Genomic DNA, 13,323 nt, shown 5'->3' with positions numbered 1-13,323 from the left:
TAGCCCCTCGTATCACCAATATTGTCTGCTTTGCCCCCAAGGATTGCCCATCTAAGACCTCACAGAATTGTTTTTACCTTGGTGGAGACTCTCGAGAAGGTTACCCATCCTTGTACCACTCCCACCTGAGCTCGCTTAATTGTGGAGTTTTCATATGCTCTACAACCAATACGCCCAAAACGCATTGGTGATTTTAAAAGGTAAGATATTTCTTATGAACCAAGAAAATCATGTGCACGACTGATGTGGGATTTTACTAGGGTTTTACAATGGTCCATGTTAATCTTCTTGGTATCGTTAAAACTACCCCCATAAGGGACTCATCGCCCTCGATGAGGTTTGACCCACCATCCTGGACAACATAGTTAAGCTCGTCAAGGATGATGAGTCCACAGGGGGGTGATTGTAACGATACCGAGAAGATTAACATGGACTGGTGTAATACCTTAGGCAAGTCCCAATCAACTGTGGCCAGGAGAGATCCTTGATTCATAAGGAATGGCATGCCTCTTAAATCACCAACGCATTTGGGCTTAGTTGGCTATTGAGTACATAAAAACTCCACAGTTAAGCATCCTCATGTGGGAGCGCTACTAGGATGGGTGATTTCCTAGAAGTCTCCAGCTGGGTAACCAAAAACAAATCCGTTAGTTTCAGGATGCGTAACCCATTAGGGATAAAGTGTCTGAGGGGCTGAATGTTACAGTTATGATAAAAAAAACTTGCACACATATACCATTAAAAAAAATGAAATGCGTACTTGTATATAGAAAATGAAAATACATTGCTTCCACGAGAACATAAATTGAACAAACAAACACAACAGCCAAGCTTTTTTTTTTTTTTTTTTTTGCATCATTGAATACTGCTATCATTACAACTTAAGAATGTTGATGATGGTTCGTCACTCGAGAATGCTGATGATAATTCGCCATCAGTTATCATTGATAATTCCTCCCCATACAGGATGGGATTTGTTTGAATCGTAGATGGAATGTGAGAAGTTCGTATGGTTTCCAACTCCATGGCTACCTCTTTCATTGTCGGTCTATATTTTCCAATAATACTTAAGCACCGCATTGCTAAGTTAGCTACGGTCATAAGTTCTTCCCTTGTACCCTCTTTAATCACTGTTGCATCAAGTATAGACATTACGCGCCCTTCCTCCAAAGCCAACGTGAAGTGTGTAGCCAAACTTCTATGTTCACCAAATCGAGTTAAGGAAATTGGTCTTTCTCTGGTTATCAGTTCAAGCAAAACAACTCCGAAACTATAAACGTCACTCTTTTCGGTAAATTGGCTAGATTGAAAATACTCAGGATCAAGGTAGCCAAACGTCCCTTTGACTAAGGTAGTCAAATGAGTTTGGTCTATTGGGACAAACCTTGAAGTCCCAAAGTCAGAAACTTTGGCCCTATATTTGTCATCTAAAAGTATATTAGTTGTTTTGATATCTCTGTGGTATATTGGAATGGATGTTGCTGAATGTAAGTAAGCAAGTGCTCCTGCGACCTCTGTAGCTATTTGTAGTCTCATGTTCAATGAAATTGGGAGCTCGTCAGTTCTGTTGTGAAGTAGATCATACAAGGTACCATTTGGAATAAATTCAGAAACAAGCAGAGGGACGTTTGTTTCTAAGCAACATCCTAATAGTTTGACAACGCTCCTATGATTGACTTGGGAAAGGATAACCACTTCGTTGATGAACTGCTCTAATTGGCTTTCATCAACTATCTTTGATTTCTTGACTGCCACAATCCTTCCATCTACCAACATCCCTTTATACACTGTACCTTGACCACCTCGGCCAAGAATTCTATTTTCATTGAAGCTGTCAGTGGCTTTCTCCAACTCACATGATGTGAAAAGTATGGTTTTATCAACAAAAGACGGGTCAGTTTCTTCTTGTTGCTTTAGAAGTAAACCACCGTTGCGTTTAAAAAATTTCTTTCTCCGCCTCCTTTCTTTTGTTTTCTTGATCACCGTGAACAATACATAGCTAATTGCAACAAGAAAACATACACCCATGCTTATGCTAACACCTGAATGAAGGCAAATGCAAAGTCGGTCGTTAGTAAGTGGAGTTTCTAAACTTCCCAAATTAATTCTTAATTTGTTTTGAAGTTTCTAAAAGAATGCAATGGTATTAGAGATAAGTTAAAGTATTTACATGCACCTTGATAAGAAATCAAAGACATCAATATTAAGTGAATATTGCTTTTGGTCACACGGTTAAAAATTTATTAAGCTGAAATACTGACAAGCGTTGAGATATTGAAGTCTGAAGAAAAGACATTATTAGAGCTACCCCCAGGGACATGCTTGGTTTTCATTCTTCAAGATTGCAAGTGAAGTTGTTACAATGCTATTAGTTATTCCAAACATGGTTATAAAAGTTCCGCCTAGGCTCCGAGTACTCCCCAAGTACTCGCTACAAGGTAGGCTGCCGAGGCTCGAGTACTGTTCGTCTAGGCCAATTACTCCCCGAGTAATCTACGCCTAGGCCGAGTACTTTCCGAGTACTCCCGAATCTGACTAGGGAGTACCTAACGATTTTTGCAACCATGATTCCAAACGACTAATTTTTAGCTAAATGATTGTCACTCCCGTACCAAAAGTTTCTAGATCTGCGAGTGGACCTAAATGTTCATGACAGTGCGTGGCCCTATACAGAACTGATATGACTTTGAATAGCTTTTCCTTAGGCCGTGGGGTATGGGGCGGGAGTTTGGGTGTGGGTTGGGGGAAAACGCCCAAGTCACCACCCCGGGTGGGCTTGGGTTGTGACGTGGCCCCTTGGGGCTTAGCTTTCAAGCCGGGAGTGGGGCGGTATGGCGAAGCGAGCTGGCTTATTCTCATTGGGTCACCCGCCACGTCAGGCCGCCACGTCAGGCAGGTGTTTTAAAATTTTGAAATTTAAAATTCAAACTGGTCCCCCCATCCCCCCATCTTCTATAACCGCCACCCGGGTCACCCAAAGGCCCTATATATTGCAACCCCAACCCCACCGCTCCCCCATCCCACGAACCAATAACCCCACCGGCTACACCCACTGTCTTGAACCCGCTACCCCGCTGGTCCCCCCCCATCCCACGAACCCAAGAAGAAATGGCATCCTGGACCCGTCAAGAAGAAATGGCACTCGTAACTAGCGTCGTCGACGCTATGAAGGGGCGGCCACCGGGCCAAACAAAATATTGGGCGGAAGCATTCGCGGCCTACCGACATAACGTCGGTAACGACCGCCACAACCTCAACGCGTGCCAACATAAATGGCGCGAGCTACGGCCCAACCTCGAGCGTTTCAAGGCTTACTACGATGCGGTTCCCGGTGGCGAGTTAAGCCACGAGGACCGGGTGGCGGTGGCGAACATAGAGTTTCGAGGCAAGGAAAACAAGGCGTTCGACAAGATCGACCTTTTTGAAATTTTTTTAACGCTCTAGGTTTTTTTATTTTGTAATTTTTAGAAATTATGTAATTTTTAGGATTATGTAATTTTTAAAATTTTAATGAAGTTGTAGGTTTTTTTATAAATGTTGTGTGATTTTTTATAAATTTTTTGTATTTTTTTTAAAAAACATTTATGCCACGCGGTGCACCCAACCCAAGCCCAACCCACGCCCCGCCATACCTCGCGGACACGTAACCCGGCAGTGGGCTGACTCCGCGGACACGTGTCACCAAATGCCCAACCCAAGCCCCAACCCCTGCCCCACTATACCCCACTGTCTTAAGACCCACAAACTAACCTACTCAAAATACTTCTATGTCGCATATTGCAAGATTTGAACCCCCACCTCTAAAATAGGTGGGGGATCTTAGTTACCATTACACCATGTCCCTTCGGGACTTTGAATAGCTTAGCTTATGAACTAGGATGTTGGGTGTAAAACTGTAAATGGATCAAAAGCATAAAGAAAAGACATTACCTAGAATTAAGCCCAAGGATGTTTTGTCCTTATGATCATTATCATAGTAAGGAGTTTGATCATGATAAAAAGTAGGATATTCATAACAAGTGAAGTTATGCTCCAAAAGTAAGCCGTCAAGGTCATATATGTCGTTATTGACACATAAACCTCCACTATCTTTGCATCTTCTACACTCTTCCGACACCGGCTGATCATAACCTATAAGAGGATGTCCCATGTCAGAAAAGAAACAAACAAAAGAACCTACCAACATAAACAAATAGATACTATATGTTATATTAAATAAAATACCGTTGTAAACGTTCGAATTGCATCCATCTGCTAAATAAGGGTCGGGTTCTGAATACCTCATGTTGCATTTCAACGTATCCAAGGGAGTACCATTATACATATCCACAAGGAATCTTGTCGGGGTTTTGTCAGAAGACTCAGAACAACAAGTTACTTGATCGAAGTCTGTTAGAGTCCACATAAGTGATATCGGAATAAAAGAGGTATTCCTCCTGACAATTAATGGCCGGTCATAAAACCTTCGTTTGTTATATGAACTTTCATCCTCCACCAAGAAGGCAGACCCACAAGCTCCATCTTCCTCTTCCGAGCCCGTGAGCTTAATGCTGTAAGACTTGAGATAACCAGGAATTGCGGTTTGACAACAATGGATTCCAATGCAATCGCTAGTTTCACCGCTAAGTGTAACGTTGAGACAAGCCGTTGAACAAGCTGTGACCACACTCCCATTATCCATCATAGCAGCAGTTCCGCACCCCTCAAAAACAAATTTATTGTGTGATTTGGAAATCAAGAAGGGGCTCTTACCCAGATCGATACTCATTGTCAGACTGCTATTCTGAGGAGTTTGGCAATCAGAGATTTTTGGCGTACTAACAGTGATTATTTGATCTTCCAAGTCTACCCCCAAGACTTCTAGGTGGCTGAATGCAGACAGATATGGTGTAGACTTGTTGCAATCAACGATGTACCATTGATTGAGAGAACAATCCGCACCAATTCCAAAAGGGTATGGAATCGTCACGTTCCCGCACCTATCATTGCACCCTGTCTTGGCGTACTTTGCAATTGCAGTGGATGCTTATGCCATTGAAACAAAAATGAGTAAACGGTAAGGTTGATTTAACTTCCAATTTGTAAAACGTTACATGTATTTAGTTTTAAATTCAAATTCATAAAACATAAAAGCAAAATAAACAAATAAATTACTACTTTTAAAATTACATACCAAGGTCTTCGTCATCGCATCCATTATCTAAATAAGGATTGTCTTCTAAAGATCGTGTATAGTGGTTGCTGCATAACAATGTATCCACTCGACTGCCATTAACTATATCAACTGTGGCTCTTTGCACAGTTCCGTTATGACAACAAGTTACTTGATCGGAATCTGAATCTGTTAGAGTCCACAATAGCGACACAGGAACATAAGAGGTATTATTCCTGAAAATAAAGGGATCAGACAACCTTCCTTGATATGAAGTTTCATCCACCAAGAAGGCAGACCCACAACCTCCATCCTCCCCTTGCCTTTCCAAGCCGGGAAGGTTAATGCTGTACGACTTTAGATAACGAGGAATTGCAGTTTGGCAACAACCATTACCAAAACAACTGTTTCGATCACTAGGTGTAACATTGAGACAAGCTGTTGAACAACCTGTGACCACACTCCCATTATCCATCATCATAATAGCAATACCACACCCCTCCAAAACAAATTTATTGCGTGGTTTGGAAAACAAGAAAGGGCTCCTACCAAGATTGATGCTCCTCGTCTGACTGCTCTTCCGAAATGGGTTCTGGCAGTTAGAGAACCTTGGCATACTAACTGTGACGGTTATATTTTCCAAGTTTACACCCAAGACTTCGAGGTGGTTGAGTGCAGATAGATATGGCGTGGAGTTTTTGCAATCAACGATGTACCATTGATTGACAGAACATTGCGCACCAATTCCAAAAGGGTAAGGAATCGTTACGTTCCCGCACTTATCACTGCACCCTGTTTTGGCATACCTTGCAATTGCAGGTGTTAATAGAAGAAAAATGAGTACATGCAGGTAAGCTAGAAATAACTTCATATTTGTAAAGAAGAAAGATTGTAGGATTATAGCAGAAAAAATGCAAGCGGGTGTTTATATTTATAATGGTGGGTATGAATGGAGAGAAATAAACCAGAGGACTATGAGTCAACGCCTTGCTTGGAAGAAAAGTAAAAACCGAGACTTGGCAATAATGGTTAGCATTCGCAAGGGATGTAATTACCGGTGACAGAATTAAATACACAATCATTAATGTCCTTGGGACCAAATCACACAGTCGAAAGTTAAGTTATAAAAGTTGCAAGTTTGAGATTTGTGGTTTTAATCTTTTTAGATTATGTGTAGTGGAAGAAACAAATAATGTCCCTACCTTTGCGTGTTTTACGTCATGTGTCAGTCCAGTTAGCAATGGGGTCAGTGCCGGCTCAATGTTTGTAGAGGCCTAAAGCAAACAATAATATTGAGGCCTTTTTATCGGTTACCTTCGGGGTTGAGCAAAATTTAAAGTGTACCCGATAAGACCCTTCTATTTGAATAACATATAAAAATGATATGGTATTTTATATCATATATACATACACATATATAGTTTAATACTACCTCCGTCCCATTAAAAGTGTCATATTTTGAATTTTCAAAGTCTTTATTTATAAACTTTGACCTTAAATAATTTTGTTTGTGTTAGATAATACTTGATGAAAGTTATATGATTTGAGTGTGTTTTACAAGTGTTTTTATCGGGTTAATTTTCATCAAGTTTTATATAACACAAAAAATATATAACTAAAGTCAAAGTTTATAAATAAAGACTTTGAAAATTCAAAATATGACACTTTTAGTGGGACGGAGGGAGTATATTATCTGACTTCCGTTTCATACTACATTATACATCACACAAACATGGTTCTTTTTTTAAGGTTAAAATACTAAATTTTTAATATTCACGTATCTTGAGTTTCTCAATGTTCATCTTCCCCATCTTCTCTAACCTTTCTCACCCAAAAAAAACACAGAAGTGAAAATAATCTTATTCCTTCTATTTTAGAATTTTCTTCGTATCTCTCTCTAGAAATATATATTATATCATCATGTATATATTTACCTATAAAAATGGATAATACTAGTTTTCTAAAATTGGGGGCCTTTCAAAATGTGAGGCCTAAAGCAAAAGCCTCATTTCACTTATGCTTGAGCCGGGCTTGAATGGGGTATTATGAGGTGTTTTTCTAAAATGGATGTAATGGGGATGTGGGCATTGTGGGACATTACCTTAAAAGGGATGTAATAGAATTAAATAAAAAAAAAAAACCATCAAAATATGTCATTGGACAAACCCCATGGAAACCACTGATTGGCCAAAACCATTGAAGCAAGGCGTGGATAAAAGAACACCAAAAGCATTTTTTTGAAAAAAAAAATTCCCAGGGGGGCGGTCTAGGGGCGTTTTGGGGCGTTTTTTGGCCAACCCCCCCCCCCCCACTACGAGTGGTCTTAGATAATTTGGGGCAAGCTAACTTCCGTTAAGTTTTCGGGTTGGTTCATGTAAAATGACTGGAATACCCTTCTATAACTACAGGGAAAATTTGTTCGTGTCACTTTCTACAACGTGTAAAAAGGAACAAAAACAAAAACATAAACATACAACTACACTATTCGTCTAGTTGAGTTCTGATCTCGACGATGGCCTAAGAAGGTTTGATTATGAACCCCCAAATCAATACCCACTACTAGACACAACGCATCTTAACTAATTCATCGTCTTCCATGATTGACCCCCAAATCAATCAAGTGTAGGGCTACAATCGATGATGGTGGTAAAAACGCCACCATGCATCTCCATCCCCATCTTTCTTTTGATCTACGGTAATAAGATAGAACAGATGAAGGTTCAATGTTTGCACGCGGTGACAGAAACCATAAGCACAAATCGATCCAAATCTAATTTGAATGTTCCATTGATTAAAAATAAGGTTTGAACTAGAAAATGATGAACGAAGGTTTTTTAGTTTTTTTTTTTTTAAGTTTTATAACGATGGTATGCATGTCCATTAATGATAGAAAAAGTTACATAAGAATGGCATGTAAACGGGCAACAAGTTGCGTTGCAACCCCCTTTTGAATAGCAAATCCGATTCTACCAATAGTAAAAGTATGGTTCCTTGAATTGTTGTGCACGACCCTCTTTACTCTATCCAAAAATCCAATAGCTTCAGGAGCAAGAGAACCAAAGGTATCAAAGGAAAAGAAAGGGAATGAAGACATGTTGATTCCCAGCACAAGTTTTTCATGCTTAGCAACTTTTCCTGATTTTGCATTCAACACAGCCCGACTAGCCACTGAACGGTTTTCCCTGAGCCCAACAAGGGGGGATACCCTAGTAAGGTCTACACAAGTGTTTTTCCCCCTCCAACCGAAAACAAGAACATTCGTCGGTCGCAGAATGGACCTCCCTTCAAGTGAGTTTGTTAAAAAAATTCACAGGGACCTCTTTTTTTTTGCAGAGATTCCAGCCCACTTAAGCACATCATATAGGACATCTCTGACTAAGTCATGAGTGTATTTAAAACTCGGTAGCTCCTTACAATGGACCGCATGCTCCCTTAAGTTATCTAAACAATCCTTGCAGTGAACTGGGCAAGGCGATTGACTAGAAACAAAGGGATTATTAACTGATATTTAAGGATAGCTCCATACTCCACCGCTGACATGTGTTGTCCTAGTCCTTCAATGGAGATAATGGTCAGGAAGTCTTGAGCATGAGGACCCCGTAGACAATCTAACACTGTTTTTCAGGCGTAGAGATAGGTCAAACTTCTCTCCCAAACTTTGGACGGCCTTACTATAAAGAGCACTCAGCAAAGTATTTTGAGCCTTGTCACACCCAGATATTTACAGCTCAGCCCGATGGGCCCGGTGGGGAGTATCGTGACCTAAGATTGGTATCGTCATAGTCAAACATACACAAAATAGCACAACGAAAGTCTTGGAATATAAAATATTATTACAAACCCAATTGTCTGAAAGTACCGAAATGATAATTACATACGAGCTTGTAATATTAAATCCACAAGCGGATCATTATAAAATGCACAAAATGAAGTTTAGCAGACTTTAGGGCATCCTAAGGATTTGCAAGATCCTTTATTGACACCAAGCAGCTCCCAGCCTATTTGCGTATAGTACATGTCACTTAGTCTTTTGAAAATACGTCAGTTTACACTGGTAAATACAATTAACCGACTCTTTTGAAAAGTGTTTATGAAAATTGGTTTAGTTGCACAAAGCACAAAAATCTTTTATAACTTGGGATAATTATATTTATAATCTTGTATACAGCTTTACATGTTTGTCATACATTTAGGGCCCGGTATAGAAGCCGAGACATGATTAACCGACACACCACTAATATAAACCCACAAGGAGTTATCCCCAACAATGTGGGTATATCTTTTTACATACGCAAATGTCAGGTGTATGCCTACACCCCGTGCTTAAGTCGTGGCCATTTGCAATTTAATGAGCCGAGGATATCCAGGACACTATCGTATTAACCCCCAATGTTTATGTTATCAAACAAAACATATTAAAACGGGTTATGCGGATTTATTAATCATAATCCAACCAAATGATCACATACCCGACCAAGAGGTAATATTTAACCGTATCCCAAGCCCGTATAAGGGAAAATAAGTTAAAAGTATTTACCTGAGCTACTACTCGATTCACAGCAAGATTTAAATAACTCAGTTGTATCCAATCTAACTAAATGCAGATAGCTTTTACCCGGAGGCTCTAGTCTGGAATAATGGTAATATATAACCAACTTAGAATGCTAATGGGTCTTATTTAGGTTATAGACCTAGACCGGCTAGCTTAAAGTATTAAAAACGGTACGATACGCTAGATTAAGCGATGACCGGAATAGAATGTAATTTAGACCCAACAAGTATGAAGACTTGTATAATATGGGTAAACTAAATACATTCTGGATTTTAAAGTGAAAATGATAAGGTTTGTCACACCCTGACTTTTGCGGAAGCGTGATTATGTGTGACTTGCTTAATATCATTGCATTCAATCATAACAACAACTATATGATAAAACTAATGATGATCATCCATTAAATAAGTTTAATGTAACACCCCATGTTTTCGAATGTCAAAGTCAAAGTCAAAGTCCAAGTCAACTTTGACTTTCTTTGACAATAAATAGTCTATTTTATGTTTTATTTGTATTATGTGGAGTAAGTGTTGTAATCAAGAAAGAATCGAAGTAATCGAATGTTTAGTCAATGCGAACCGATTTACGACTGTGAATAATAGGAAGTAACAATGCGATAAAGTTAACTAATCAGTAATCAAACCGATCTAATTATTATCGAACTCGAATCTCGAATTACGCGAAACTTGGTTGTTGTTATACGTGTGTGTGTGCCTTATGTGTTACCTGTGCATGCTTACTTTATGTTTTGTGTGGTATTCAATCGAATCAATCGAAACTCGAATCGAAACTCGAAGCTCAACTCGAATGCAATCGAAATCGAATTATGACGAATGGTAACGTAAGGATAGGATGAAGTATAGATGATTGTATGTTAGATATAGTGGTTGGGATTAAAAGTAATTTGAATAGGGAACTCTATCGTACTCGTCTCGCCTTCAACCGAAATCGAAATATCAAAAATCGTCGCACCAAACCCTCGAACCAGACTGTTGATCAATCAGGCTATCAGCCGATCGAACAGGCTGTTCGATCGAGCAGGCTGTCCGATCGGGGAAGCCTGGTCGATTGGCCAGCCCTTTCCTCTTTGGGAAGCCTATAAATAGGGTTGTCATTGTCATTCTTTACCACTTTTGGAAAGCTCTGACCGACCAGCTCATGCTCCCCTCCTTTTCTCATATTTCTTTCGATTCCGGTAAGTTTTCGTCCTAAATCTTGTACTTTCTTGATCAAAACATGCTCCTACACCTTTCTATCTTTCAAATCTTGATTTCTAACCGTGAAATCACCAAGATCTAAGCATTCTTGGATGATGTCATCATGGTGTTCTTCAAGAACATCATGTTTTGGCTTCAATCCACCATGAATAGCTCGGATCTAACCGATTTCCACATAAACAAGCTAAGATCTATCAAAGATCTAAACATTTACATGATGTGAAGGATTGAAACAAGGAATTCCAACTTTCTTTCAACTCTTTTACACTCAATGCCTTCAAACCAGTAGAAACGGAGCTTGAACCAACTCACTAATCATTCCAATGGTTGTGTGATTCAGGATCCGGGTTCTATCTACGAGGTTCACCGACTTCAGGTTAAACGTTAAACTACCGTTCAGAACTGTTCACCGGCCGGATTTAGGTGATTCCTGTCCGAGCAGGAGGAATAAGTAAGAACGAAGGTTCCCTGTTTCAGCTCGTTGTCAAACTACCTCCATATAACGTCAAATAATCAGAACAGCCGAGTGTTAGACGAACAGGCCGACCAAGTCAGGATGCTGGCCGAACGGTTAGGCTGTTCGAACGAACAGCCCAACCGATCGGACATGCCAGCCGATCGACCAGGCCAGCCGATCGACCAGGCCAGCCGATCGGCTAGCATATGGCCCCACACTTGACAATTTCATGAAGTATAGTATTGAACGAGATGATGTTCGATCGAACAGCCGTTTGTCAACATTACTCCTCGGATCATGAGATACTATGCTTCAACACTTAGTCGATTTTCAATTCGTTTGTCGTATAGGAATGCCACCCGATCGAGCATGCTATTCGATCGAGTAGGCTGTTCGAGTGAGTGACATCCTGATGAGGACTACAACTGAAGTTCCTAACCGATCAGTTATGCCGACCGATCAAACGGACCGTTTGATCGATCGACCTGAAAGGTAAGAACACTTCAGTGTTCTCAAATACTACAACGAAAACTTCAAAAGTTCAAATCCTCACACACAAACACATCTCACTCAAAGGAAGAAACAATCCACTCGAACAGTCCAGCCGATCTAACCTACCGGCCGATCGAACGGACTGTCCAAACGAATTGTCTAGCCGAACGAACAACCCGCTCGATCGAACCAACTGTTCGATCGACCAGGCTGTTCGAACCACTTACATTTGTTTCCATTCTTCATGTTATTCATCGTTATGCTATCGAACTATTCAGGCTAACCCCACTCTCAAGCGCTCCCTTAAATCCATCAATCAATCGCTGTGAGTATACTCGACCCCTTTTTGCTTTTAGCACTTTTGGGTGTTACATACGTTACCTATATCAAAACACAATCGATCACACCACTCAAACTATTTGAACGCTAACCAATATGCCTGTATTACGTGACTAAATGAATGCTTGTTGATTGTGTTTACACGTGGAATGCAGTCTACCTGCCTTAACGACGTAGTACTTTAGTTTGGACTCAGCACCCGTTCACACGGGGGTTGTTAAGGATAATTACTTGCATGGATTACGGTGGTAATCATGTATTGCGAACCGTCTCGGACGATCAACCCACAGTCATTGGTATCGATAGGTCCATGTCGCTAATTAACATGCTTCGTTTTCCTCTGTGTACGTGTTGGTTATGCGTAAACTATTTCAAACTCTATATGCTATTATCAAACTTGTATGCTCACCTTTACATTATATATGTTGACTTTATTTTAATGTATGTGACAGGTTTTTAAGATGTTTGCTTGCTAGGAAAGCGAGGCTAGAATAAAGCTCTAGAGGCCCCCAACAAATAGTTGTCTGTCAGGAAAAGGCAACTAGAGCATAGTTGTCTGTAGATCTTGTCAGGCTGGGTCTTTAGGAGCATTTGAACAATATTTATTTGTTTTCTTTAAATCTGAGTTGTCGGAACAGAATATTTGACAAGTTGTTATATGTAATAATTTGTTTGTTATTTGGGACACGGCATGGGACGTGTTATTTAAACTAAATAGTAATGATAATTGTTATGGAAACTTCTGGACAATCTGTTTTGCTCAGTGCCATGCCCCGATGATTCCGCCATCGGTTGGGGTGTGACAGATTGGTATCAGAGCCATAACTATAGGGAATTAGGCAGGACACGACCTAGTCCGGGTCGCTGTCTTAGAGACCTAGACTATAGTTAGGAACCAACAGACCAAGTTTAGGTGCTATATCCTGCTATTCTTCGCTATCACTGCACTCGAAATCTCAAATAAAGTCAAGCGATTTAGCCGAGATTAGGTGTGAAAGCCGCAAACTCTCGACTAAATTGTTCGATCAATGCTGATTTTGTCAGTTTATCAATGATTTTCCTCATTATTTTCGATAACGAACGAGGAGGATTATACCAAATCAGGAGTGAAATC

General features: G+C 40.2%; 1 protein-coding gene across 1 annotated transcript; it reads right to left on the bottom strand.

The window, feature by feature from the left end:
- Positions 1 to 738: 738 nt before the first annotated feature.
- Positions 739 to 6,032, bottom strand: LOC110903832 (wall-associated receptor kinase-like 8). Its single transcript, XM_022149626.2, has 4 exons — positions 5,174 to 6,032; positions 4,225 to 5,025; positions 3,931 to 4,131; positions 739 to 2,042 (listed from the first exon to the last, which is right to left on the bottom strand). Exons 1-4 carry the CDS (start codon positions 6,021 to 6,023, stop codon positions 856 to 858), a joined length of 3,039 nt encoding a protein of 1,012 aa, XP_022005318.1. The 5' UTR covers positions 6,024 to 6,032; the 3' UTR covers positions 739 to 855.
- Positions 6,033 to 13,323: the final 7,291 nt, after the last annotated feature.

This window comes from Helianthus annuus, chromosome 14, assembly GCF_002127325.2.
Source record: "Helianthus annuus cultivar XRQ/B chromosome 14, HanXRQr2.0-SUNRISE, whole genome shotgun sequence".
NCBI lineage: Eukaryota > Viridiplantae > Streptophyta > Magnoliopsida > Asterales > Asteraceae > Helianthus > Helianthus annuus.
This window is presented reverse-complemented; position numbering and strand designations above follow the sequence as displayed.

What these genes read in the sequence shown, in the direction of transcription:
- LOC110903832 (XM_022149626.2), bottom strand. Translation starts at nt 6,023, where the DNA reads ATGAAGTTATTTCTAGCTTACCTGCATGTACTCATTTTTCTTCTATTA. An exon ending in ATGCGATGACGAAGACCTTG is followed by an intron (nt 5,026 to 5,173) that starts GTATGTAATTTT and finishes CAATGGCATAAG; the next exon opens with CATCCACTGCAATTGCAAAG. An exon ending in CAATTCGAACGTTTACAACG is followed by an intron (nt 4,132 to 4,224) that starts GTATTTTATTTA and finishes ATCCTCTTATAG; the next exon opens with GTTATGATCAGCCGGTGTCG.